The sequence below is a fragment of the Xiphophorus couchianus genome, chromosome 7 (genome assembly GCF_001444195.1).
Source record: "Xiphophorus couchianus chromosome 7, X_couchianus-1.0, whole genome shotgun sequence".
Taxonomy (NCBI): Eukaryota; Metazoa; Chordata; class Actinopteri; order Cyprinodontiformes; family Poeciliidae; genus Xiphophorus; species Xiphophorus couchianus.
In genome coordinates this window covers 25,584,944-25,612,528 of record NC_040234.1, presented here as the reverse complement: position 1 = coordinate 25,612,528, position 27,585 = coordinate 25,584,944, and the positions used below count along the sequence as shown (strand labels likewise).

Genomic DNA, 27,585 nt, shown 5'->3' with positions numbered 1-27,585 from the left:
GGTTTTATAACATCATCATTAGCTTTTATCATCTCACTCAAAATGAACTTGCTTGTTTATGCTGAAAAGTCGTTCTCTGTAAAACTAAAATAAAAAGAAAACCAGAGAGAGAGAGAGAAGAAAAAGAAAGGCCACCCGACCTGACTGAGTCTATTCACACCACACGGTGGCGACAAGGCAATCCTGTAAAAGACGGAAATGATGAAAGAGCTCACCAAAGGTCGAGTTAGAATAGGTTCCGGTGTAGCAGGGTCAGGCAGACGGGGCTGCAGCTGGAAAACACTTCCAGAATGTTGTTACGGGTGAGTACAGAACCAGTTTGTGTTCCAGCAGTCTGTCGGGTACAGCTGCGCCACTGAACGCGGCTCACGTCAAGTTCTTGTTTGCTGTCTTTTGCTGTTGCTTCGCCTTCATGGCAGCATGGCAGCTGCTTTAAGGAGGCAGCCGCTGCCAGACCTGCCCGTTAGTGTCAACCGAGCAGCAAAAGCAGCTGTGTCTGTTCTCCACTGATTGTTGCCTGGACAACAGGACGGCAGCATCCTGATCACGTTCAGAACTGTTCGGTCAGGAAATATGCTACAAAACCTGTTTTTATTGAAAAGCTGAACATTCTTACTTCTTAGCAGACCTCTAAAAATGACTGATGTAATTGGAAGCTCTATTTTTCAGATCAAGTAGAAAAACTTTATGCTCGTGTTTTCTCACAGCTCTGGTTTAGTTTCTGAAAACTGGTCCATGACTTTCAATTGTTAATATGATTTAACAGTTTCTATTCCGGTGTGACTAATCTGATTGTTAAATCGGAATTGCTTCGGATTTAACGCTTCTAATGTGAATTGTTAAATCCGAAACCAAAAGCGATCGACAGCAAAATAATATGAATGAATTGTTTTTTCAATTTTTTTTCAACTGTATGAAGGATCAGACTGGCTGGTCACATTCACATCTCTCTGCTGCAATTTCACACTATTAGTTAAACATCCACTTCTAAATGAAAAACTGTTTTTAATTCATCAGAAGGTAATGTTTTCGTTGTAGTTTTTACCTGTTTGCTGGACGTGTCACTGAGATGATCAAACTTTCATTATCATCACAAAAAATGATGTACAAATTACTTTTTACTGATGGAAAGAGAAAATGTCTGCCTCTACATCTCCCACCATCTGCAGCACCAGATGATGGGAGATGCAGAAATATCGGCTTGGCCAATCGAAATCCAGCATTCGTCCCATATCTTGCTTTCATCCAATCATCGCTACTAAACAGCTTCAATCTGCTCTTTTTCTTCTGTTTCTGTAGTAGTGGCCGCTCTATGTTGACTTTCCAGGAAATGAAGTGACTTTCTTTACTAAATAAAATGTTCAGGGGTCTGCAACCTGTATTCCATTTTTGTGTGTTGTTCAGCTCACTAAACTTCACTTAGCGCCACAAACATCACATTATGTTATTATAAGCCCAAAATGGTCCAGACCCCTGGCAGATCAAGTTTAATGTAGCCTTTGAGTGGCCTAGCCAAAGCCTGACTTTATTCTCAAACATAATCAGAATAGCAGAGGAAACCCAGTACAACTGCTGGGTTATAAAAAAGGCTTAAATGCTGTAATAAAGACTTTTCTATTGAATATAGAGAATCACTCTATTAATGTTAACTGGTAGATGGAGTCCAGATGGACTCTCCTTTTACATTGAGGAAATATTTTTAAAGATGTCCGTCTCATTTCCTTTCTGAAACAAACATATTGGTTGAAGTGAATATTTTTAATCTAAATCTTAAGATGAAAACTTGATTTCTGTCTGATAGAGGGTGTTGAACATCGGGGGTCTGACTGTGAAGGTCAGCAGGTCTTTCCACCACAGTCCGGTGTGGAGGAGTCCTCTCATCCCTATAGTGGTGGAGCAGACGGTGAGTAGCCTGACTAAGAATTACCCACAATGCACCACAAGGTGGTCTTCACTGTGGGGTTTTGACACTGTTAAGATCTCATTACAGCATTCCTCTTGACTTTGACTTGGCCTCTTTTTCAGTCCTTGTGTTGAAAATGTGCTGCGGTGTTGGTGGATTTTATGTAAATGTTTTGTATATTTATTGACTGAATTCACATAACCAGAAACGTTTGTTGAACATGTTGCAATGATAAAGCCGCTAAAAGCACAACTGTGTTTTAGGGCAGAGGAGAACGGGCGTACGACATCTACTCTCGCCTCCTGAGAGAACGAATCATTTGTGTGATGGGTCCTGTAAGTGTTATGGTAATGGTGAAAATATGAAGACATTTTCAGAGGAATTTGTTATCAAGTATCTTTTTGAATCGCTCAGATTGATGACAACATAGCCAGCCTGGTCATCGCCCAGCTGCTCTTCCTCCAGTCAGAAAGCAACAACAAGCCCATCCACATGTACATCAACAGTCCAGGTAGGAGCTTCACTGTTAGCTCACTGTTAGCTCCACTGTTAACTCACAGCTAGCTCTTCTGCTAGCTCTTCTGCTAGCTCACACAGTGGCACTCACTAATAGTGCCACTGTTAGCTCAGTATTAGCTCACTGTTAACTCACAGCTAACTCTTCTGCTAGCTCATTGTTAGCTCCACTGTTAGTTCACATTGACATTAATGACGTGTTCATAAAAACTTTAAAACGTATTGCTATTGTTATTCATCAGTGTCTACTTTCATTTTTAACTACTCACATTCCTCTGAATGTGTTTGTGTTGAAGGATTTCCTACTCAGTCCTGAATCTTGACCTATATTCCCTCTTCTGTCCAGGCGGGGTGGTGACAGCAGGGCTGGCCATTTATGACACTATGCAGTATATCCTTAATCCCATCTCCACCTGGTGCGTTGGCCAGGCAGCCAGCATGGGCAGCCTGCTCCTGGCTGCAGGTACGACTGGCATGAGGCATTCGCTGCCCAACGCCCGCATCATGGTGCACCAGCCTTCAGGTGGGGCCAGGGTAAGCAGGCCAGTTCAGACCCCTCAGAGCTAAGATCTGGAAAGTTGACACCTAGAATAAAGATGGAGCTAACAGAGTGCCGTGTCTCCAGGGCCAGGCCACAGACATCGCCATCCAGGCTGAGGAAATCCTGAAGCTGAAGAGACAGATCAACCACATCTACGCAAAGCACACAGGCCAGCTGCTGGACACCATAGGTAGGTTAGTGAGGCTTAGTGAAGATGTGAGCCTGAAGAAGTAAAGGTTTTTAGGGGAAGATGGGCCCTGCTGTGATGTTATTCTACACTGAATGCAGCCAGTAACAGACTGTGGAGACTGTAAATACTATATTAGTGAAAATAGAGAGGAAATTATTCAATGGAACTAAAGACTTGTTTCTTGCGAGATAAATTAAACTTGTACTTTTGTAAATTGATTAGTTCCCAGAGGTCTGAATAAAATCTGGGCTGGACAGTGGCGCAGTTCTATTGCCTTGCAGCAAGAAGGTCCTGGGTTCGATTCCCGGCCCACGGTCTTTCTGGATGGCATTTGCATGTTCTCCCTGTACTTGCTGTGGGTTCTCTGGCTTCCTCCCACAGTCTAATAACATGACTGTTAAGTTAATTGTTCTCTCTTAAACCACCTTGGGTGTGTGCTTATTAAATAACCACATTTTTGCCAAATGTGCAAACATTTTATAACTAGACAATGTTATAATCTCATTTGGTAAATTGTTTCAATGACAATGATTTCTTTGCAGCTGCTGTCTGTGTGGTGTTAGGCAGCCTGTCCCCTTCTGTCTGTCTAGCAGAATATTCCATGTTTTTGCTTCTGTGATCAGCCATGAACTGATATTTGTGATTTTCCTGGAGGACGATGCATTTAAGAATATATGGGGAATCTGAATTAAAAAATCTTTGCAGTCCTCCAATTAACTCCTTCATGCTGCTTCTCTTTTGAATTGTACTCTTCTGCTTGCTGTAGATTGTTAGGAAGCAGAGGAGAAATGATTTATTAGAAGTTTGCTAAAAAAATTTGCAACTCATTGCTCTGCCAGCTTAGTACAGACATGTGTCCTGATGGGTGCTGAAGTGACCCTGTCAGCTGAAAGTGTGACAGTTCAGGTTTTACAGAAACCTGAGTGAAGGTTTGAGTTGAGGTTTTCACTGGGCTGATGTGATCTGACCAGCGGTAAACAGAGGCTGTTTTCTTTCCACCTTTCAGAGAGTGTGATGGAGAGGGACCGCTACATGAGCCCCATGGAGGCTCAGGACTTTGGGCTGATTGACCGGGTTCTGGTGCATCCCCCGCAGGCAGGCCAGGATGAGCCAGAGCTGGTGCAGAAGGAACCAGCAGCAGCAGCAGCCAGTCCCTCCCCACAGCCAGAGTCTGCTTCCCCAGATCAGGTCCTGCCTGGTACCAGCTCCCCCTCTTCATACAAACCAGAACCCTGAACTCTGAGAGCAAAACCCAGCTTCCCTCTCTGTCTTTACTAGGTCTCTGTTCTCCACCATGGACGCTCTGCTGAGTAGCTCAGGTTCATATTTTAAAAGAAGCAGAACTTCATTCCTGCAGTGAATGAAATAAATTCCACATAATCCAGACTGACTGTAGGCATCAGCAGTCACCTTTCACCCTGCTTACAGTCTCTTCATCAAGTCTGGTACAAATCAAGTGTTTCGTTAATGGATGTAAAAAAGAAACAAAAAAAAACAAACCAGTGAGCTTCCTGAAGTGTGCAAGAGTTTCACAAAGATGGCTGCCAGAAATCCCTTCAGGAGTGGAAACCTTTGTTATTCAGATTTCTAATAAAGACTATTAGTTTGACCACAAAGTGTCTCTGCTTGATCCGTCCATGACTCCGAACCCTTCTGACTGAAAACACTCTTATAATCTTGTAGGGCTTTAAAACTCTTAGTTACAGTTTTTACTTCTGAAAATCATATTTTATTGTCATAAATTTGCACATTCAGTCACTGTTTCCTTTTCCATTTTTGGAGAAATGTAACCCATTTGCAGCAATGAATTGAAAAAGATCTTTAAATAAATAACCAGACCTCTTAATGAGTCATAATGACTTATTAAACATGTTTTTCTACATGAATATTTTTGAATTAGAGAAAATAAAAGATGTAGGTGAACAAAGTCAGTTTTTAGCTGAACTTTGAACATATCAGTTCAGCTTTCAGTTTGTTTTTAGTCTTGATACGATGATATGATCATTCAGTGATTAAACTGAAGGCAGCTGGACGATTTCTGGCGTTTCCTGCAATATCTTGGTTCTGACCACAAAATACTCCCAAAGAACAAACACTTTGTTTTTTTTAAATCATATTTCCTTTGTGGAGCATATTGTTCTTCTGTAGTGTAATACTCATTCATCCTGCATCTAAAAAATTTTGAATATTGCATAAAATTGCAACATTTTTTGCCCATCATCTCAAAGTGAATCTCATATATTATATAGAATCATCACACAGAGTGACATTCCTTGTTTCTTGGAGTTTTGATGATTCTGGCATACAGATAATGAAAACCCAAAAATTCTTTCAGAAAATCAGAATACTGATTTACTGATATTGAATAAGGTTATGAGTGGAAACTTGTGATGTCGCATCCTAAACAGCAGATGAACTCTGAACACCTGCTGAGGTTTCCTGAGTCTCTCACTCCAGGTCAGTAGGACTGGACAGATGTCCAGGAGACAATCAGACACACAAGGTCATTGCTGAAGAGAGCTGGCTGTTCACAGAGTTCTGTATCCACAGCATATTAATAGAAAATTGTGTGGAAGGCAGACGTGTCCCAGGATAGGTGAGCCAGCAACAGGGAGAACCACAGCCTGGAGAGGACTGTCATGTGAAATCCATGCAGAAAAGTCTGACTTAAGGAAACTGATGGAATTCTCTGTTTTGCAACAGAAGTAAAAAGGAAAAAAAAAAAAAATTATTTACGTTATTCTGACTAAAGGGACAAATGCTTACAGTTTCACAAAGACAATGCTATAAATGATACCAGTGTAGCAATATTTTCAAAGAAAGGATCTCAGCAAAAAAAAAATCATCTTAAAAATATAGGCAGTAAAATGTAGAAAACTTTACACCTTTAAAAGAAGTGATATTAATTTATACAAATACACCCACAACCTTCCAAAATGTTGCAAAAAACCCACTTTATTTTCCTCCTAAGCTGTTTCAGTGTAAAAAGTTTCTATTTGTCTTAAATTCTCACATCCATCTTTGCCAGGCTGCCTTTGAGAGGCGCGTCACATGAGAGAGCAGTTGCTGTGTGCAGACGTGGTCCAGCGCAGCCACTTCAGCTTGTCTTCACTGTAAGGCGGGTAGCGCAGGCCGTTGAGCCTCTCCAGAGCCCAGCCGCGCAGCATGCAGGCGCGCCGGTGGCTGAACGTCTCGAAGCCCCAGCGGCCGTGGTAGGAGCCCCAGCCGCTGGCCCCTGGATGAGCGGGGAGAGAAACACACTGCAGCAACCTCCACCATATAAAACACAACATTATATCCGCTCCTACTAAATAAAATACCTTCAAAAAAGTGTGGCTCATCACGTTTTATCAATACAAAATATATAATTGTTTTGGTACTTGAACCAAATCCTGGTTAAAACAGTAACAACATTTTCTTTCTTATTTTGAAGTATTAGAACAAAAGAACATATCAACCAGTTTGTTCTTGAATGGATTTTTCTACATTTATGGAAAATAAGATAGAAATGGCTCATAGTTTGTAACCTGAAGAGAAAAAGATGGAGTAAGCATGTACACCTACCTACGCCCCCAAAGGGCAGCCCAGGCAGGGCCATGTGAATGATGCCGTCGTTGGAGCAGAAGCCTCCACTGCTGGTCTTTTCCATTGTCGTCTTCACCACCTTAGAGAGCAACAACATGGTGATCCTCACAGCTCCGGGCTTCCAGCTTTCAGCAAGCAGCCAGCAGAGTTCTGGTCCTTACAGAGGATTCATTAGAGAACACGTAGAGCGCCAGCGGCTTCTCCTTACGATTCACCAACTCAATGCTCTTCTCCAGCTCCTCCACAGTCAGGATGGGCAGGATGGGGCCGAAGATCTCCTCCCCCATCAGGGCATCGTCTTCCTCTACATCCACCAGCACCGTGGGAGCTGGAAGACACACACATGGAAAACGTCACAATACATTATCTTTGAGTGTTAAGTTTGAATTTAGGCAAACCTGAAAAAAATGTTCTCTTTCAAAAGTTACTCACTTTTACTACAAAACTGCATCTCAACAACTCAGAACACATTCAAAGAAACTGGAGTATAATTTAAAAAAATTATTTAACTAGCCATTTTAAATCATAAATTTAATGTCCATTACATTTATTACACACAGAGTGATATATTTATTGTGTTTATTTAACCCATAATCATAATGTTTATGATCATGGACTAAAGCTGATAAAAATTCAGAATTAAGGTTTTCCAAAAATGTAATATTACGTCAAACTAATCAAACAAAATTCTGATAAAGAATCAGAATCTGTGGCCTGTCGTCAAGAGGAGATGAGACACCAGAACCAACGATGCAGATGAGCTGAAGGTCAGCCTGGCTTCCTGACCTCCTCCATGCTACGCCGCACTAACGCAGGAATCCATGTGCTGACTGCTGTTCAGTGTAACGTAGGGGAACATCCATAAATCAGTCCCGATCCATAAATCAGCCCCGATTTACTTAATTTTGGTGATCAGTCGATACTTGCATGTCAAGACGGTCTTATCTACCTCGTCTAAAAATCAACCACTGTTACCAGCTCAGCGACTTTCTTGCTGTATTTAGCAAAATTTCACAAAATAAAAACAGTATCGGCCAAAATCAGGTCAGGCTTTTTAAAGATCGGTGATCGGCTAGAAAACTGAAATTGGTGCATTTTTAGTATAATATACTAAATTCCTAAGAAACTGACATGTATAACTTAGTGTGTAATGAATATACATATAAGTTGAACCTTTTGCATTCAATTACTGAGACAAATAAACTGTTCTATGATTTTCTAATTTATTGACACACAAGGTCATTGCTGTGCCAATGACCTTGACAGCAGCTTTACATGACGCAAAACTGCTGCAACAGCATTTATATGGCAACATTTTATTATCCTTAATTAGAAAGAGGATTTAGTGTTTTCTTCACTTCACCTTAAATACATTTGAACACGTCCAGCTTATTACCAACTTTCAAAAAAGATCTTTTAACGGCTGGTGTGAACACGTCTCTCCGGCGACAGTAAACATGGCTGAGTCAGAGTGAGCTTTACATAAAGGAATCTCGCTACTCAGATGCTACGATATGAATAAATGTTTGGAAATGATTTGTCAGCAGCAGCTCCTGATTAGTCAGATGCATAATATTGTTCTCCAAAGTCTAGTTAAAGGCCCACCTATGTATTTATCCTTCTCGTCGCTCTGTCCTCCGATAACGACCTTGCCCTTGGTCTTCTCCAGCAGCTTCATGAGGCGAGTGAAGTGGCGAGCGGACACGATGCGGGACAGATCCGGACTCTTCTGCGGCTCCTTCCCATAGAACTCCTCCAGCACGGTGGTCAGGGCGGGCACCAGGGCGTCCCGGGTAGCCTTGGTGCACAGCACGTAGTCTGGAGCCACACAGCTCTGGCCTGCATTGAAGTACTTGGCCCAGACCACGCGGTGGGCTGCGGCTTGGATGTTTATCTGGCCGTATATGAGGCAGGGACACTTACCGCCCAGCTCCAACGTTACGGGTGTCAGGTGAACAGAGGCGGCCTGGACCACGCTGCGAGCCACCGCTTGGGAGCCTGGAGGGAGGAGCTTCAATGTCAAAGGTCACAGAGGAAAGAGCTGCAACATTTTCATGTGAAATTGTAAAAGGACTGAACTTAGACATTCATCATGGACATCAATATCATATTTTGCAAGAATGCATATGATGTGTCCTTTTTCCAGGCTAGAAGGATCATTTAAAGGGGCAGAAAGTATCAACTCATAGCACAGTTAAGCAACTATGTTATCTTTAATTGTAATAAAAAAGATCAAAATAGGACTTAAAAAATGTGACTTTGTAATTTAATGCCTTGAAATTGGGCATCTGTCTCTTTAAAAACTCCTGCTATTTATGAAACTCCGCCTTCAGGAAGTCATCACAGCATGGCTCCTCTATTAACTCTTTAACATTTTCCCAGGGTTGCTCTTAGAAGTAGCTCCTATAATGAACTCAGCAGATCCACAGCTCCACCAGGTGTTTGCTAATTGATGCCACTAGTCTGAAGGAGCTGAGTGGAGGAGTCACAGGGAAGGGCTGCTCTGTGAGGTGGAGGCTCAAAAGTTTGGAAACTCTGAGGAGGAGCTGCATCTCAAAGGCGGGGCTCGGTCCACTGAGGCGTTTTAACAGCTGAATGGTTGCCATGAGGATTAAATGATTTGTCAAACAAGCATGAAAGAATCACACCAACACTCCAGATATGTTTTTGATGAGTGCATAACATTATAACTGCACAACAGCTGAAACACTAAATGGCCTGTTTAGAGTTGCTTTTGATTCATAATAACATACTTGATAATGACTAGACTTGACGATTTTGATGATGGCATTTAACAAAATGTAATGTGCATTGCAGTTTCATAATTGGTTATTGTATGATGATTTTATGGTGTAGAGTACACAGCAGTGTGCTACACTAATAACCTTGGCAGCAGTAGAGGATTATGGGACGTAAAACCTCAGTCAGACTCTTCAAAGCCCCGTCTGTACCAGGAAACCAAACGGTTTCAATGAAGCCCACCATGTCTGGTAGGAGGAGTGCTCACATATTCTCATGGCTTCACATGTCAGGTGACTCATCTTTCCAACCAATCAGCAACCATCAGATGTACACCTCTAAACACCATGCAACCTGGTGCTGCATGCTTTTGGTTCAGCGCAGCAGATGTGGAGTTCCACAGGGCTTCTACCTGTGTAGAAGATGTGGTCAAATCGGTTCTGCAGCAGAGCCTTGGTCTCCTCTGCTCCCCCACGAACAACCGCATAGCAGTCCTGAGGAAGCAGCAGCACAGTGAGGGCAGAGAACGAGCTGACATGAAGCTGACATGGAGCTGACATGAAGCCGACATGGAGCTGACATGGAGCTGACATGACGCCGACATGACGCCGACATGACGCCGACATGACGCCGACATGACGCCGACATGACGCCGACATGGAGCTGACATGACGCCGACATGGAGCTGACATGAAGCCGACATGGAGCTGACATGAAGCCGACATGGAGCTGACATGAAGCCGACATGGAGCTGACATGAAGCCGACATGGAGCTGACATGGAGCTGACATGGAGCTGACATGAAGCCGACATGGAGCTGACATGGAGCTGACATGACGCCGACATGACGCCGACATGGAGCCGACATGACGCCGACATGACGCCGACATGACGCCGACATGGAGCTGACATGAAGCCGACATGAAGCCGACATGGAGCTGACATGACGCCGACATGACGCCGACATGACGCCGACATGACGCCGACATGGAGCTGACACGGAGCTGACACGGAGCTGACATGGAGCTGACATGACGCCGACATGACGCCGACATGACGCCGACATGACGCCGACATGGAGCTGACACGGAGCTGACATGGAGCTGACATGACGCCGACATGACGCCGACATGACGCCGACATGAAGCCGACATGAAGCCGACATGACGCCGACATGACGCCGACATGACGCCGACATGACGCCGACATGACGCCGACATGGAGCTGACACGGAGCTGACATGGAGCTGACATGACGCCGACATGACGCCGACATGACGCCGACATGAAGCCGACATGAAGCCGACATGGAGAAGACATGACGCCGACATGACGCCGACATGACGCCGACATGACGCCGACATGGAGCTGACACGGAGCTGACACGGAGCCGACATGAAGCTGACATGAAGCTGACATGGAGCTGACATGGAGCTGACATGGAGCTGACATGGAGCAGCCACAGAACAAAACTGGACCAGCATAAAACATGAAAAGTGTTTAGAACAGGCAGTGAGCCCTCAGCTCACCTGAGACAGGTACTTAGGAATGAGCTCAGCCACCAGGCAGTCTGTGGCCGAGCTGATCTCTGAAGGCTTGATGACTGCACAGTTTCCTGTCAGGGACATTAACTGTTACTTCACACAGCTTTAAACACGCGACACATGAGAACAGATTACAGCATCGAAACGAAGATAAAAGCTGCATGAAGAATCTTTCACCTTGGAACAGTCTAAAGGATTCAGACACAGCTTGCTGACATTTAATAAAAATGTCAGCAAGTTATAATAAAACATAAAGTCTGCAGACCTGCAGCAATGGCTCCAACTAGTGGTAAAATGAGGAGTTGCAAGGGGTAGTTCCAGGGTCCGATGATGAGCACAACTCCCAACGGTTCCCGCCGCACAAAACAGTCATCTAGTTTTGTAGCCTGTGAAAACGACAAAAAGGCATCAGCTCAACTACAACAAGCCACGACACATTGGGTTTTGAAGGAATCTGTGAAAATCTGTGTAACGGATCTGTGATTGTATCTCCTAAAATTAATTTACTTTAATTTAATTTAACTTATTGAGCGCTTAACACTTTAAGGGCAAAGCCATAAGCTTACAACCAATTCAAAATGATTAAATCATGTCAGGGGGAGTTTGGTCATCGCTCTGTTCTGCATGTCCTTCCTGCTCTGACTGGTTGGCTCACACCACAGCGCAAACAAGACTCAACAGGTATTTGTTCTTTACACAATAAGTATTACTAAGTGTTTCCTGGTAAAACTAGATTGTTGGATTAAATGTGAAATTTTAAAATGATTCCTAAAATTTCTAAAAGCAGATATGACACGTAGAATTGGAATTCTTAAAAAGGATAAAACTACATTTTTTCAGCATCCTGTTATCTGACATTTTTCTATTATGGTAGCCTGAATGAAGAGCCGACATCACTCCACAGAACTGTTACTGTCTATAAACATTCCCACCAAAAGATGGTGTGGTCACTAAGGACTCCACAACGTCCAAATATCTACAGGCCTCACATTCCTTTATAAAGGTCAGAGTTTATGATTCAACAATGAGAAAAGAGACTACAAAAATGGCATCCCAGGAGAACTCCAAGGCTTTGAAGATCTTCATAATTCCCAAGACTGTTGGGGAAACTATTCTGTGGACTGAGGGGACAAACATGGACGTTTTTAGAAGGCATGTCTCCTTTTTACATCTGGCGTAAAACTAACCCTGTACTACAGGGTAAATGATTAAGCATGAGTAGCTTGTTTTCATGGTGCGTTCACACCAAATCCATTACATGCGTCAAAAACAGGTCTGGCGCTTCAAGTTTGATGCGTGTGCACTTTTGGTGCATTCACACCAAACGCGTTTTGAGCATCAGGCACGTCTGGTTTACATTCAAAGTCGATGTGAAGCAACGCTCCTGTTGGACTCACTCGGCGCGTCTAACGCTCCAAACTGCGCCGCTCGAAATGCGCCGCCACATAGACTTTGAATGTAAACCAGAAGCGCCTGATGCTCAAAACGCATTTGGTGTGAACGCACCATAAGGTCCCACCACCACATCTCGAAAAAATTTTAGTCCAGCATTTGACAAAAGCACCCAAAGCCTTTGTTTTATTGGGTTTTTTTTTTTTTAGCTCTTTTCATGGGCCAGGATTATTATGGTTGCAAACTGATAAGGTGACATTCAGGGATTTTTCTCAGAAGAGGACATTTGTGGTTCCATTAATCATAGCAGATCGTTCAAGTAGCAAAGACATCCAAGTGTTGACTGTCGGCATGGTGTTACCCCCTTCATCCCTAGAGGCCCCAAATTTGGGGGCAATTGCAATGGTTTCATGAAACTCTCCGGAACAAAAAGCCATCCAACATGGCTGAATTAAAACTATTTTGCAGTGAGTGGGCCAGCAATTTTATGTCAAAGGTTCCCTGGCAGTTATCAGAAATGCTTCATAGAAATGTCAATGCTGGCACAGGTAGGCATTAAGTTACCGTAGTAATTAGTTTTAAAACAGTTTTAAAAACTGTTTGCCTTACATTAAAGGCTTGTATGTAGGAAATCTCTAAGGGAACAAATACTTTCTCCCAGCGCTCTCTCTGCTGAAAGCAGCAGCAGCGAACGCAGCGGTCAGGGGAACCTACCAGGTTTTTGGACACATACTCCGGCTGAATCCAGGTCGCCACGTTGGAGATGGCATGATGCAGTTCATTGGTCACTATTTCCACCTCGGAGAGGATGCTCTCAAATTTTGGCTGAAATGCAGAAGCAGCAGTGCAGACAAATGTTATCCCTCAGCAGAAATTATGCATACCGATCCGAATTGCATATGCAGCTTAAAACAATTTACGACAAAGTTGAGTAAAAACTAAGCAGGAACTTTCTGCAGTCGGATGGTTGCAGCAGGAGTAAAACAACAACAAAAAACTTTCCTTTTGCATCATAATCAGGACAGGAAGACAAGTAAATCCCTCAGGCTTTGGTTGCGCAACTCTCGTGTGGTCATATGGTGGTGCAGTCTGTGTAACACCGGTGTCAGGTACCTTTGCTAAGTCTTGGTGTAACGCTTTTACAATCTGCTCCTCGTTGTCTTTGACCAGGGCCAGCAGCTTGGTGAGCTGAGTTCGACGAAACTCCAGCGGCAAAGTGATGCCTGACCTGAAGGCCGTCCGTAAACGTTCCAGAACCTGACTGTGGGAGTCCATCCCTGCACCTGGAGCACATCATTCCATTCAGACTTTTAGGAAAGGGTTTGACATAAACATGAAACAGGTCTGGAGATTTGTTTTGGTAAAACAAGCAGTAAGTTGTTTTTTTTGAAGACAAAAAAACATATTTCACAAGGTGTAATAAAACCTGACAAGCCTGTCTGAGTGATTCAGCAAAAGACGAGGATTAAAGAAATGCATTAAGTTTCACTGTTGACGCACACAAAAGCTTTAAAAATAAAGAAACGGTGATGAGCAATGGCTGATTGGGAATCTTACTGTGAAAAGGCAGCTGTCTAGTTCAAACTGAGCTAAGGAAACTCAACAGGAATGAACCTCATTTTGCAATAGGTCAGCAGAAGTTGGTATCACATTTGACTTCACTCTTTGTGTCTGGACTACCTTTGTTGACACTTGGGTCAAACCTAACTCTTTGGATTATTCTAAACCAAAACGTTTCTTTAAAATAAAGACTGCAATATGTGAAACCTTTACCAAAGAGGCAATTCAATACGTTCTTTCAACTTTTTAAAGGTATATATTTATTTATTTATTCCCCAAAAAATGATGAAATGCCTTATCCCCAGTGAATGATTTGAACTTTGTTGGCCATCATTCCTGTGAACATTTTTTTACTTGACTTAATCTTTAGAAAGGAGAAAAAGAAAAAAGGTGGTGATTATTAACTATTCCATTTCTAAAGAACATGAGCAGTCATTCACACCTCTACCAGTCTTACCACGTCATGATGTAGTGACCTAATGGTTGTGTTCAAGGTCCCATGAAAGTTTGGGGAATTATTGATAAATAAATTAGCCCAGGAAACTATTTCACATGAAACATTTTAGAATCGAGTAAAGAATTTTAAACAGACTAAATATGAAAGTTCAAATCACATATGCAGTGGCAGATATTGTCACCTTCCAAGCAGAGGTTCCAGTGACTGGCCGACCACACTGTGTTGTTTAATTACGCTCTATCAATCTGGAGTCACACAGAAGGTTTTCCCCAAGTCAATCTTCTTAATCAATTAGGAATATTGATTAAGAATATCAATATCAAAACTATCAAAAAGAATATCAAAACTCAGCACTGTGGTGTCAAGCTGAATCCCATTTGAGGTTGTTGTAAAACTAAAACAAACAAAAGAAACACTGAACAAATCCTTTTGTGTTTTTTCACAAACCAAGCTTTATGTTCACTGTAGAATAATCTGGTTTCTGTTTAACCAGGTTGGGGATTTTTGACTTCTAAAGAGAGAGAATCGGGAGTCCAAGTTTGTTAAAAGAAGTGAACTAAGTGCTTTATCACCGAATCAGATACCAACTTCAGCGTCAGCGAAAAACTCTCCCAATAACATAAACAATTATTTAAATGTCTGGAACCGCAGGTTTGGTCACGTTCTGTCTTCAGCTACATTATATTGCTTTAGAACGAAATGAACATCTGCAAAAAAATTATACATAATTAGGTTGGGGAAATAATCCGCCTGAGCTCACGTGCATAAAGCACAGAAACATGACAGCAAACACCGCCCCTGATTGATGAACAGCTTTACCGGTTAGTTTACAATGAGTTATGGGTTGGTTAAGTTAAAACACTATCAAAGCTACTTATAGTTCCAAACGCACCACAAATGTTCGAGCAGAAATGTAAAAACCCTCCATCTTCTACAAGTTAACAGATAACGCCCAAAGAACATGGCAAACTTCGTTTATTTCCTCTATTTCTTATATTATGCACAACCAGTTCGTCTATTCTGCGATGTATCCTTCCGCGGTGACTGGTGAACGTTGTGTAAACTGCTCAAAATCAACTGAGATACGAGATATAGCTGCGATTTCGCTACCTGCTGATGAGCTGGTTTCTCCAAATATCAGAGCCGACAGTAGCCGTCGTGACGGGCCAGTGCTTCAGGTGAGAAGGACTTCTGGTTTCCGGGTGGTGCGTCCTCTACCGGTCTCGGTCCTGTTCCATTTGGGAGGTGGGACCTAGTTTTTGTTCGAGCTGGAAAAACTAGTCAGGCAGGAGAGCACGTGCACCCTCACCCCAGCGCTCTTGTCTGCCACAGCTGACATTTTATTCAGAAACTTCTGGGAAAGAGAAAAACTAATGCCTTCTGCTTACGAACACAAAATATTACAAAAAAGAATCACATTTTACACTGCAACATTTTAGCAAACCTGGAGCTCAACAAAACCTCATCATACGAAACATGGTCATGGAGGATGATTTCCAAAAAAAAAAAATAAATAAATAAAATCTGAAATCCTTGAACCTGCGAATGGATGATACGGATATCTTTTATTTTATTTTTTAAACAACTTAAGAAATATCTAATACGTGCATCTTTCTAATGTCTCCAGTGAATGGGCTTATTAAAATAAAAAGCCACCACCACAAACATTTTTATGCAGCTCATAAAACAAAATAATCACTGCTGCAGCAAATCAGTATTGATACAAAACTTTATTTTCACAATATCAAAATTGACAGAGCTAGAGCAACCCAGAGATTAAAATGAATTAAGAGGGGAAAAATAAAGAATATTGTGACTTTTCTTAAGTTAGTTACACATCTGGCGTTTACTTGTAATGGTGCTGAGCAGCAGCACTTAGAATGGTAAATAACGCACGCAACAGATGACAGACAAAAACGGAAGAAAAATAAATGGAAGAGGGGCATTTTGTATTTTCTTCCATCAGCAACAGTTATACAAAGTCAAAGACAACAAATGAACTGAAGGACTTCCTTAACTGATAAAATTTGTAAAATCTCCTACAGCTGTATATCTCTGAAAAAGAAAAATAATTGCTCCATCCAAAAAAATTCTAAAACTAAATGAGAATATTAGTCATAAAAAATAAAAAGAACACTAGAAAAGAGTTGAGCTGAAAAGAAGGTTGTATCTACACAGAATGAGGAGGGACACAGACGGAAGAAGTTGGCTGAAGGCTTTAAGAGCAACCCCCAAACAGATGAGAAGAAGCAACAACAGTCATGGGCCCAGGATCTGCCACTCCCTTCCACTTTTCACTGCGATTCATCCGTCAGGCTCGGGCAAAAAATTCAGCTCTTCAGACTGCAGCTGTGCAAGAGCTCTGCAGGATCGGGCGGGTTTTCTGTCTGCTTCGAGTTCAGGCTGAGAGAATGGTCCGGCAGCAGGATGGAGGGTGTTTCGTGTTCAATGGTACCAGAATTTGACACGTGATGGCTGGCTGTTCAAAGACTTTACAGGAAATAGTCAGCTACTGGCTTCTTGGAAGGGATGCCTCTGGTCTCCTGCGGTGCCGCCTCAAATATGATGAACTCTCGCTGTAAGTGCTCGTCGAGCTCCAAGATGGCTGCCACGTTTCCACACCTGGTAGTCAAGAGAATTGGTTTGGTCATTCTAACCCAATACAATGAGCTTAGGTTGAAAATTACCTTTGTTTAACGTCATAGATCACACTGCATGCTGCAAACATTGCTTACCCCCTCCAACCACTTCATCTGTAACTAAAACTGAACTCCAGACATGTTTGACCCAGCTGAAGACGCGCTAACTACTGCGATTCGGAAAAGCCATAGTTACAGCAATGAGAGATTCTGCAGGAATGGCTTTCCATACGTCACACATTCCAGATATCAGACTAGCTTGTGACGCGCTCACTTTGTTTTGGTTTTCCTGCATAGATGGTGTCGCGCTGATCTTCAGCTCAGATGCTTGGTGGTAACAGATGGAATAAACTTTGTAGTTAGCTCTACCGTCTCTGAGTTCGGGGGAATCTCTAGCATGGCTGGCCTTCAGCCTGCGGTTTGTTATGGCAGGAATCATCAAACGGTTTTACTTTCACCTCAAAATCAAAACATCCACTTTATTCCTTTTAACTTTGTGCTTTCTGCATAGATCTTATCAAGGTAATTTTCTTTTCGCACATGACCTGAAAGTGAATTTTAAGACAAGCCATGTTTTAACATTTGTTAATTGGGTTAGAACTGTCTATGTCTGCATCTCAAGGAATCCAAAAAAAAAAAAAAAGAAAAAGTATTTTTCTCTCCTACCTCTAAGCAAAATGCTGGCTAGAGATAAATATATTTAAATATGGCTGGTTGGATGGACATGACACCGTCTGTTATGTTCACATTGATGTTAGTGACCAAGCCTAGTGCAGGGAACAATATGATATTGGAAAAGAAGGAGCTATGTGAGGGAAATTATTGTTCAATTTTAATCCATATAGTCCTTGAAATTATTTAAAAAAACAATTTCATTTTATAAGTCCATGCAGCCCCAGGTAAAAGTCACTTATACGTAGTGAAGGATCATGTAGGAGGACAGCTGCAAGCCTGTGGCAATAAGCAATGAATCAATTAATCGCACGATAAATTAAAGGTAGCTCAATACATTCAATAATTGCCGATTAATATCTTTTAGAGACACTTCATAATCCATTTTATTTATGGTTTTGGTTGCTGGTGGGTTTTATTATTTTTATTTATCGTTTTTGGTTGTTGTGTTTTATTGTATTTAAAATGTCTTCCTGTTCCAGTGTGGAGTGTTCTGTACAAAATTCAAGTTTAGAACTCTTTCAGAAGGCAAACCTGCATTATTATACCATTATCATTATATTAATTGAAAATGGTCTCAAAATTACAATATTATCATTTATTGTAATAATTTCTGGGACAATTTATAGTCCAGTAAAATGTGTTATTGTGACAGGCCTAGACAGTTGTTCGGTGTGTTTTATATCGGTCTGAGTTTGCCTCTGGATTATAAAAGTTCAATTGAACATAGTGACCAAAAACACACTTTAAACACTGCAAAATATGAATCGGTTGTCGGCTGTCCAGTCAACACTGAGTTGGACCCAACTGAAGCCCCACCTGTAGCAGTAGTTGGGTGCTGACCACACAGTGAGGACCGTCTCATTGAAGTGCCACTTGTAGCCCTCCATGACCAGCTGGTGGGCCCGGCATATCATGTGGATGTCATTGGCGGCGTTAAACTGAGCCACCACGTCACTCCCAAACAGGTAGCCGGCTCCTCTGGGACTCACCCCCCACCCTGTGGTGTCTGAGAGCAATGAAAGAGAAACAAAAACATCAGCAGGAAAACTCCTCCCTCCCTCATGGAAGTGCTGACTGGCTGGAACGTTAGAAATTAGAGAGGTTGAAGAAACCTGCAGATGGATACCTTCAGGGTCTGACCACAGAAGGTCACACATGGGCCCATCATGAGGCACTTCCTGTTTCCTATCAATGGTCCTGATCTGGTCCAGTGTCTGGATGGAAGGAGACAGGCCACCATGCACGCAGAAGATCTACAACACACACCAAGTCACGTTAAAGTGGTGCGGTAAAACGCGACCAGTCAGAGCTGAGCAGTGAACACATCTCACCTTTCCATCAATGATAGCAGAAAGCGACAAGTAATCAAATATCTCTGTGCAATATCTCCACACGGTGACGGAGCCATATTTGCGGAGGCACTCGTCGTAGAACCCATAGACCTGGGTGATTTGCCGGGACTCGTGGTTTCCTCGGATTAGGGTTATCCTATCAGGGTAACGGACCTGATGTGAGAACAAGAGGAGGTTGGAAGATGAAATGGAAGCACAGAAATACAAACTGAGGAATATTTATTTATATTTTATCTTGTCTACAATTGCTACTCAGTGGTGGTTGTTGTGTGTCTTGTCTCTATGCTGGAACTGCGAAATAATTTCCCTGCTGGGATGAATAAAGTAATTCTATTCTATGTGATAGTTTCATGTTCACCTTAAGAGCTAGCAGCAGAAGAAAAGTCTCCACGCTGTAGAAGCCACGGTCCACAAAGTCCCCCATGAACAGGTAGTTTGTCTCTGGAACGTCACCGCCAACCTGTTGAACATTAATAACAGGACAGCACTGTCAGTACAGATCACCTTCATTTCATTGAGGGGGAGCAGTGTATGAACCAGGTTCATACAGGTTGTAGTTAAACCCTGGGGTAGGTGGGGGAGGCATGAGAGAGCCGTCAGTACTGACCTTCCAAACACAAAAGCCCAGCCACTCTGAACTACAGCTTCCTTCCTAGCTAGTGACTAAAACACATCGCTCCTCTTTCTCTGATCTGGGCTCAGAAACAAACACAGCTCTCATCTCTCATCTCTGTAAGAGGGAGCAAAATCAAAACCCTCAACTTATTGATCTGTTTATGAATCAACAATGAATGAGGCCTGATGCCCGCTGTGCTGAGCTGACAATAAAAAGAATGGATTGGAAGTATTTTTAATGCAGACACTCGTCATCTGTGAGGAAAGGCAGCATGTCCATAAACAGTTCAACATGATCTGGGCTCAAAATGTTGGTCCAACTCTTTTGATACAGAATCTGAAACTCAAATGTTAATAAAAAGGCAATTAAAGCTCCATAACACTGGTCAACAAAAAATGTCCAAAGAATACTTTTGTAACCCTTTACTGTAACTTAAATGTTTCTTTACATTTTAAAACAATGTTGGTAAATATTGCTTTAGCATAATATAAATTTTGAAACATGGTTGCCAAGGAAATAAAGAACTTAAACAAGAAAAACCTTGATTATGAGCTCCATTCTAATTTTGACCTTTCAACAACAACAACAAAAAAATCCACATAATGGTCACATTTTCTCTCTTGACAGAATTTGAAGCAAAAACAAATCAAGCAGTCCTTCTATCCCAGTTTCAGGCTGCAGGACAGCAGCTGGGATAACAGATCAAAACCCAACTCAATCATTTCATTTTGATTCTGGAAGTTGTGTTGAAAGTTTCATGGTGGCCGTAGCTTTGGGGATCCGTCCACAGACTGCATTCAGAGCTACTCACTATGAAAAACAATGAGTGGTCAGAAGGAAGGGTGAAAGATGGAGACTTACTCTGAACAACTCCTTCAGGTCATAGAACTGTCCGTGAATATCTCCACACACCTGCAATAGGAGAAACATTTTTAAAAAGACTACATGACACAAACTATCAATCTAACACATGCTGGATGTTCCTTACTGTGACAGGAGAGTCTACCCTCTGAACGTTGCTTTCTTCAACCAGAATCTCTCTGAAAACATATTCAGATGAAAAGGAAATTAGAATGTTATTTATCTATTTTATTTAAAAGAATAAAAACCCGTAGGTATGTTTGGACAGTAACTCCTCCACCAGTCACTTTCTACAGGGAACAGCCAGCCTTTCCCACTGCAGGAAGGAACTCAGCTCCTACTCTGTATGTGCTGTTTAGACTGCAACGCCCAAATATCCACTCTGCATGTGAACTTGGTATTAATAACAGTCCCATAAATTTAAACTTTATAGAAATTAATCAGTCATGACCTAACCACCTATTTCCTGCTGCAGGCACAGAGTCCAGCACTGGACGTCTTAATGGATTACATCACATCTAACATTCACCTCTGACCACTGAAGAGGCCAGTATAGTCAAAGTAACAACAGAATTGCTCGTTCAGGATTTTATTAAATGGTAGACTAAACCTACAGAGGTTAAAAGAGCCAATAAATGAAAACTTCATTTGATTGGGCAAATAATCATTAAAGAAATGAAATGATCAACTTTGGTCAAAGGTCAGCAGACATTATGTACAGATAAAAATCTGTTTATCCATTTTATTCTCAAAGAACTAGAATAATGATGACTTATTATACAATAAATTGGAAACAAACCTTCATTAAAACTGCTTTAACAAACGTCCACCAATCACAGAGGAAGAAGCCAAGCAGTGCTGCATTTCATGACCATCTCAAAAGCTAACATTCTGATGTGCACTCACATTATTTTTCCTAAAGAGAACACAATATGGGCTCTCATATGCACAATATCCTTTGCACAAAAAGTAATGTCACACAACTAGAAAGTACCTACAGTTATATATTCAGAATCTCCATAACAAAAAGTTATTAGTAAGCTTTATATGATCATGATGTTCACTTATGATACTCCCAATCAAAGCAACACTGAGTTATATGTTTGCATCACTTTTCCAGTTAGTTCTAAGACGACAAACAGATGCTGCATTTATATTTCAAATTGTGACCGAACATAATCACAGTAATGTTTCCCAACATAGTTGCAAAACTACATGGAACAGCTTGATAAGGAGCAAAGTTCATTGTTACAACGATATCTGGGTTACTGAGGCTCCGTCATACAGTCAAGTGTAAAATTTGTTATTTCATCCTCACAATAACACTAGAAAAGTTAGTAAAAACATTTAAACGTAGGATTGACCATCCACAGGACATCTAAACATGTCAGAAAGGATCCCAATCTACAAATTGATACCCGTCTATTTAATAACTGCTTTTTCTGCAACTGTAAGAAACAAAACCAGAAAAATAATAAATTAAAGCCTTAAGAGATAGACACTTTTGTCAAATATAGAGTAAACAATTCCTAAGTATAAAACATATGCAAGTATAAAGGCTGTCCAATAAATGACAAGTTTAATTTTATATATATGTAGCCACTTTTAATGCAGCATGAAACGTTTTAGAATGTAAAGAGGTGGAAAAGTTCTTAAGTCATTAAGAGACTATAAGTTGTCTCATTTCCAAAACAGCACAAAACAGCCAAAAGCAATTTTTCTATAAAAAGTGTTGAGATGAAACTATAGAATTTTAATTTTTCCAGTAGCTGGACAGATTATTCATAATTAGAGTGAGTCTATCGCATAAGTCATACTGTTATCACAACACTCTCCAACATCTCTGCAGGTTACATTTTTCATTAAAATTTTCTATCCCTACTTACAAACAGAAAATGCTATTATTATTATTTTAGAAGTGAAATACCCAATGTACTCCTTTGCAGAGACAGTTTTACAAAGCAATGAAGATTTACTATCATTTCTTGAGACGTTTTAATGCGATGATTGGCCCGATGCAGTACTATGACGGTTTCTGATTAATGTACATGTATATATATCTACTGCTGCACTCACCTGGCTTTGGCACACAGTGCTTTCACTTCATTTTCCTTGATGAGCTCACAGCGTCGGAGCTGCTCTATCTGTCGGTCCAGGTCGCTGATGTCCCCCATTGTCACACACATAGAGCTGTTCACACTGTTCACGTTTCACACACCGGGATCCCTGAATGCTCGGCTCCTCCAACCCCACAGCAACCGAGCCAATATCCAGCACGGGACGAGGCCGGAGGTCCGCTGCAGTCACAGAGTTCTGAGCAAAACAAGCTGAGGGGGAAATAAAACAAAACTATTTATTAAAATGCTAAATAAACAACCTCAACATTCAAAATAACCAGCCTTGTATGTGTTGTGAGGCTGCGTATACGGGTAGCCCAGTGTGCTTTCTAAAAAGTAAAACAATAGTAACTTCAAAAAAGTCTTAAACGTGAAACAGACAACAAATGTGACAGTAAAGTTATAGGTTATAAGGTTATTTCTTCCAATAGGTTATTTCTTGAGGAATGTGAGGCCTATGAGCGCAGCTTAACCTATGCTAGCCACTAGCATGTTAGCTTACATCACCACTAATACGTCAGAGAACAACTGATTCTTTGAGAACTAAGCCAACCATTTTGTTCAGGAATTTGTCATAACGGTTGGACAAACGCCTCACAGTGGACACCGACCACCTCCCTGTATTCGATGGCCGGTTGTTTTAATGAACTGTGTCAATTTGAGAAGACGAAAGGCTGTAGCGCCTGGTTAACTTTACATTCGGCGAAAACGCTGGTTAGCTTTCCTTGGCTAACTTCACTAGCAAGACACTACCGCTAGCGCGGTGAGCATATCGCGTCTGAATCGATAAGACTATAAAAACGTAATTACCGTGTCTCTGAAAGTTTGAAAAACAGTCATCAACGTTACTCTCCTTAGATGGCTGATTCTTTCTACTCGTTCACCGGCTCCACTCCCTCCCCCGGTATCGTCTTTGCCGGTTCAGTCCTGCTGTGCTCACCACCAACGTCAACCGCTCCACCTTAACTTCCGGTGCGGGGGACGCGAGTTGCTCTAATTTTCAACCGGATAATCAGTATCTGACTGGAAAAGCTTACAAACCAGGTTAAACTACATAGAAATAGAAATCTATAGAATGTGTGACTGAGTCGTAAAGACAATTCTGTTTTCAAGGCTGTGGTCAAAAATCTTTTTTTTCCTTTTTGATTTTAAAGAAACGGAGATCAGTGATTCTTGAGATAAGGGACAAAATGGTTTTAAAATTCTTCCACCAAAAATGTTATTTATTCCTGAAGTTATGTATTCATACATGACAAATAATGTTTTGGGAATGTAAATATGTTAAGGTGCAGGCTCCCAGCTGCAGCATTTTCTTTTAAATTACATTTTTACTGGATCTGACTGAGAAATTTGTCAACACCATCAGACAAAAATAAATTGGTATAAAATTATTTTTTAATGAACTTATGACTGATATTTTTACTCTCTGTGGTATCTTAATTATTTTAATTATGTCCATGTTTTTTAAATTAATCATACCACAATTTAAACATTTATTTAGTCTGTATTTAATTACTCCAGTTCAATTGATACAAAAAACAATTTTGAAAGTAATCACCACAATGAACAGTGTCATTTATTAGTAAAAAACACATATGCACCAAATACATGAATTCAGACATTTCACAAACAAATGCCTATCAAGAAACAAAATAAATGTTATTTTAAACAAAATGCAACATAAACTACATCTGACAGAGTTGACGGCACATGACGGTGTTGACACAAAACTGATGGTGGTGACAAACTAGTAAGTAAAAAGAAAACACTAAACTTGAAATGACATTTAAGAAGAATTAAATGCTGAAATGTTGTAGAATGTGAAGATATGAAGAAAAAATGTGAAATAACCATATTTAGATTTCAAGGAACATCTAAATTTTTGAGAATGTACCTTTGTCACTGAAGTCATCAACCAGGACGATTTTCAATCAAAATGTAAAAGATGAATACAAACAAAAATATACACGACAGAACTTTTTGAAATATATTGTGAACTAATTCATATCTTTCTAAATCGCTTAAAAGTCAGAATATTTAATCCCCAGGCAATAGACGTGTCACATATTCTCCTTCAATAAAATCCATAACAGCTGGTGAAATGCGGTATACACCCCTGGTGCTGCTTGTGCGGACTGGTGAGGATGGTTTTCTCAGCCTAACTAGGACATCCGAAAATGGCACAAAGCAGATATCCCGACGACCTTGTTTTTGCTTGAAGCTAAGAGTTGGTCCATGAGGATGAAAAAATTCCACTTGTACATCTTCGTGCTCTTTGTCAATTTGTAAGGCTTTAGCCAGCCACCATTTTCCATCATACATCACAACAAGCCAGTCTTCACTTTGGACATCACAAGGATCTATCAGGGTTGTTGTTCCTTTAGGTGTCTTGCTCGGCTCCTTCTCCATTTCCTCCATCAGCATTTCCAGAGGATTTTGAACTTTAGCAGTGGTTGAACTTTCATGGACATCTGGGTCCTGTGTTGTGTTGCCAAAAGAGTGAATGGTGGGACTGAAGCACTTGCAAATCTGTGGCTCTCCGCAAAAACATGAAAGGAACCTACAATGGATGACATTCCCCTGAGCTAGCACTTGGTGAATGTTTCTTGTTCCTGGAATTGATTTCAGGGTTTGCAGGAGGAGAGAGTCATAAGACTGAAAATCTTCATTTGTCACAAATTGCAGCTTGACACCACTTAAGCTGTTGGACACCTTGTCAAAGAATAATTTGCCATCTATGATATCCTGACCTCTCAGCACAATACTGTCAGCACATCTCTTCACCGTCGCCCCAATGCCATCTGGAGCGCCTTTGCCATGTGATGTTGGGAAGAAATTCCATGTAGCTTTCTCAAATCCCAGACGTTGCGGGACAACACAGAGGAGAAAGAAGTTCTTCTTATTTTTATATTGTTTGCTTGGACCATCAGACCAAAAGTGGATAGTGTTTATAGCCGGATATCTGATGTGAATATCTGTGAGGATTTGATCCATATAGGTCCATATGGCTGCAGCATCCTGACGCTTTGACTCCGAGATTGTGCAGAATCCTGCTTTTTGTTGCCCAGTGTAGAACATGCCTGTGTGAAGTGTGATCTGCGGGAGATTTTGTCCATAGTGACAGGATTGTACTTCTGAGCTGAATTTACATTTCCAGGCCTCAGAAAAGTCAACATGAACAATGGCTGTATTTTCTGGCCTTCCTTTGCTCTGTTTCTGCGTTCTCTTGCCTCCTTTTGTTTTTGCTTCCAAAGTCTTCTCTTACGTCTCTTATCTCTTTCACCCAGATTATTGATATGTTTTATTTTTCCCTCTTCCACTCTCTGTCTCCATCTTTTCCTTTCCTTTCTTAAAAACTCTTCCTTCAGCTCAGGCTGGCTATTTATTTTTTCTCTCCTTCTTTTCTGATACTCCCTGTTCCTTCTTTTGCGCTCCTCCACTGACAGCTTTTCTCTGGCCATTGTAGCCTGAAATATAGGCAATTATCATCAGTACACTGCTTGTCATGGGATAAACATACCCTTCCCTTACAAAATAAACTACATCTTATTAATTTTAAAGGACTAATAAAATTGTATTAAATTTAAACCATTAAACTTTACAAGTTGCTGAAAATAATCAGAAACATTTTTTAAAAGAAATACATGATGAATGTGAAGTGCTGTCAATTATGTAAAATACAGTAAAATGAATTAACTGCACACTTAAGTGACATTTGTCAACACCATCACTAAGAGAGTCAACACCGTCAGTTAAAAAATCTGATGGAGTTGACATCTGACGGAGTTGACAAAACGCCATGCTAACTTCATTTATATGATGATATTCTGAAGGAGGCCATATTGTAGCTCATCAGTTCTTTTAAATCCTTAAAATATACTAAAATTAAGCATTTATTTAACAAAATTTCATCAAAATTTTGAAAAATGTTACTTATGGTGTTGACACTTTATGGTTGTGACAAACAACTTAGGAATAAAAAAGAAGAAAAAACAAAAGAATAATATAAGCTTACCAGAGCTGCTTATCCCCCCAAGCACAGGAAGAGAAAGGAAGTGGTCATGGGGTCCTCAGAATTTCTGGTGCCCTTCAATAATGCCTGATTTTTTTCACATTCTTTCTATGTCTGACGGTGTTGACAAAAACTGAGGACACAATTTCAATTGAATTTGAAAATACATTAAATGACTTTTAATTGCATTCATTGATAGTTATGAAGTTAGTTGTTTGAATACTTATAAAATAATATATTATGACAACTAAATATAATTATTTTAGTTCTTTTAAACTATGATAATGTATTGAGTTCTACACCAGAACAAGGGCTTTTACAGACACCATTCACCTACTACAATGTTTAAAATAAAAAAATATTCAGCAAACACCAGGAAAACATACATTGTTGTGCTCAGATGACCCAGGTTAGTTTAGTCAGATATTTAAAAAATATATATTTGGTGTATATTTTATTCAAATTTTGTACTTTATCCATGGGACCTGTTTTGTCCCTATTCTCAAGAATCACTGAGATATATTTGGTGGTACTTGTTTGATTGGTCAAAATATATTTATTTTCTTTGTCACTGGCTAAGAAACTAAGGAAACGTAGTCACTTAGTCCATTTAAAAAAACTGATTCTAAATTGTTAGAATCAGTTTTCATTTCAATGCTAAACTGAAAATCCACTATGTCTGCAGTGTATGTAAAACTTTGTCATACAGCTGCAGGGATGAACTGGTTTCTGCATGTTTACCTGTTTCTCCATAAATATATTCACATACACGTCACTAAACAGTCTTCTTTAATGGTAATCTGTAAATTCCATTGGATTATAATTCAGAACTGGAACATGATTTCATTTTGTAAATCCAAGATTGAGATTCTGATAGGTTAATGGAA

General features: G+C 40.8%; 4 protein-coding genes across 6 annotated transcripts; 1 reads left to right on the top strand and 3 right to left on the bottom strand.

Annotated features, from left to right (window-relative positions):
* Positions 1-175: 175 nt before the first annotated feature.
* Positions 176-10,308, top strand: clpp (caseinolytic mitochondrial matrix peptidase proteolytic subunit). Of its 2 annotated transcripts, XM_028022117.1 has the most exons (8): positions 176-302; positions 1,802-1,903; positions 2,167-2,238; positions 2,318-2,414; positions 2,766-2,953; positions 3,045-3,150; positions 4,157-4,300; positions 9,974-10,308. In XM_028022117.1, exons 1-8 carry the CDS (start codon positions 291-293, stop codon positions 10,012-10,014), a joined length of 762 nt encoding a protein of 253 aa, XP_027877918.1. In that variant the 5' UTR covers positions 176-290; the 3' UTR covers positions 10,015-10,308. The 2 variants fall into 2 exon arrangements, with proteins under 2 accessions (XP_027877918.1, XP_027877917.1); XM_028022116.1 differs by lacking the exon at positions 9,974-10,308 and having other exon boundaries at positions 4,157-4,769.
* aldh3b1 (aldehyde dehydrogenase 3 family, member B1) lies at positions 6,083-15,689 on the bottom strand. Its single transcript, XM_028022106.1, has 10 exons — positions 15,537-15,689; positions 13,523-13,692; positions 13,124-13,234; positions 11,283-11,403; positions 11,003-11,088; positions 9,887-9,968; positions 8,341-8,733; positions 6,897-7,063; positions 6,715-6,814; positions 6,083-6,385 (listed from the first exon to the last, which is right to left on the bottom strand). Exons 2-10 carry the CDS (start codon positions 13,682-13,684, stop codon positions 6,198-6,200), a joined length of 1,410 nt encoding a protein of 469 aa, XP_027877907.1. The 5' UTR covers positions 13,685-13,692; positions 15,537-15,689; the 3' UTR covers positions 6,083-6,197.
* A 448-nt stretch (positions 15,690-16,137) lies between these two features.
* LOC114147615 (serine/threonine-protein phosphatase 4 catalytic subunit B) lies at positions 16,138-23,723 on the bottom strand. Its single transcript, XM_028022114.1, has 9 exons — positions 23,497-23,723; positions 22,646-22,896; positions 20,697-20,748; positions 20,570-20,620; positions 19,451-19,552; positions 19,072-19,245; positions 18,867-18,993; positions 18,557-18,746; positions 16,138-17,048 (listed from the first exon to the last, which is right to left on the bottom strand). The coding sequence occupies exons 2-9, from the start codon at positions 22,753-22,755 to the stop codon at positions 16,919-16,921; spliced, it is 936 nt and encodes a 311-aa protein (XP_027877915.1). The 5' UTR covers positions 22,756-22,896; positions 23,497-23,723; the 3' UTR covers positions 16,138-16,918.
* Positions 23,724-24,170: 447 nt separating this feature from the next.
* LOC114147613 (uncharacterized) lies at positions 24,171-27,217 on the bottom strand. Of its 2 annotated transcripts, XM_028022110.1 has the most exons (3): positions 26,702-27,217; positions 25,906-26,153; positions 24,171-25,823 (listed from the first exon to the last, which is right to left on the bottom strand). In XM_028022110.1, exon 3 carries the CDS (start codon positions 25,762-25,764, stop codon positions 24,724-24,726), a length of 1,041 nt encoding a protein of 346 aa, XP_027877911.1. In that variant the 5' UTR covers positions 25,765-25,823; positions 25,906-26,153; positions 26,702-27,217; the 3' UTR covers positions 24,171-24,723. The 2 variants fall into 2 exon arrangements, with proteins under 2 accessions (XP_027877911.1, XP_027877910.1); XM_028022109.1 differs by lacking the exon at positions 26,702-27,217 and having other exon boundaries at positions 24,171-25,818; positions 25,901-26,304.
* Between the last annotated feature and the right edge of the window lie 368 nt (positions 27,218-27,585).

Excerpts from the sequence above, each read along its gene's own strand:
- LOC114147615 (XM_028022114.1), bottom strand. The coding sequence starts at position 22,755 with ATGTGTGTGACAATGGGGGACATCAGCGACCTGGACCGACAGATAGAG. Across the intron at positions 20,749-22,645 it reads GCACTGTGTGCCAAAGCCAG|AGAGATTCTGGTTGAAGAAA; the intron begins GTGAGTGCAGCA and ends ATATGTTTTCAG. Across the intron at positions 20,621-20,696 it reads GGGTAGACTCTCCTGTCACA|GTGTGTGGAGATATTCACGG; the intron begins GTAAGGAACATC and ends CTCCTATTGCAG.
- LOC114147613 (XM_028022110.1), bottom strand. The coding sequence starts at position 25,764 with ATGTTCTACACTGGGCAACAAAAAGCAGGATTCTGCACAATCTCGGAG.
- aldh3b1 (XM_028022106.1), bottom strand. The coding sequence starts at position 13,684 with ATGGACTCCCACAGTCAGGTTCTGGAACGTTTACGGACGGCCTTCAGG. Across the intron at positions 13,235-13,522 it reads TACACCAAGACTTAGCAAAG|CCAAAATTTGAGAGCATCCT; the intron begins GTACCTGACACC and ends TCTGCATTTCAG. Across the intron at positions 11,089-11,282 it reads AGTTGGAGCCATTGCTGCAG|GAAACTGTGCAGTCATCAAG; the intron begins GTCTGCAGACTT and ends TGTCCCTGACAG.
- clpp (XM_028022116.1), top strand. Across the intron at positions 1,904-2,166 it reads CTATAGTGGTGGAGCAGACG|GGCAGAGGAGAACGGGCGTA; the intron begins GTGAGTAGCCTG and ends ACTGTGTTTTAG. Across the intron at positions 3,151-4,156 it reads CCAGCTGCTGGACACCATAG|AGAGTGTGATGGAGAGGGAC; the intron begins GTAGGTTAGTGA and ends TCCACCTTTCAG.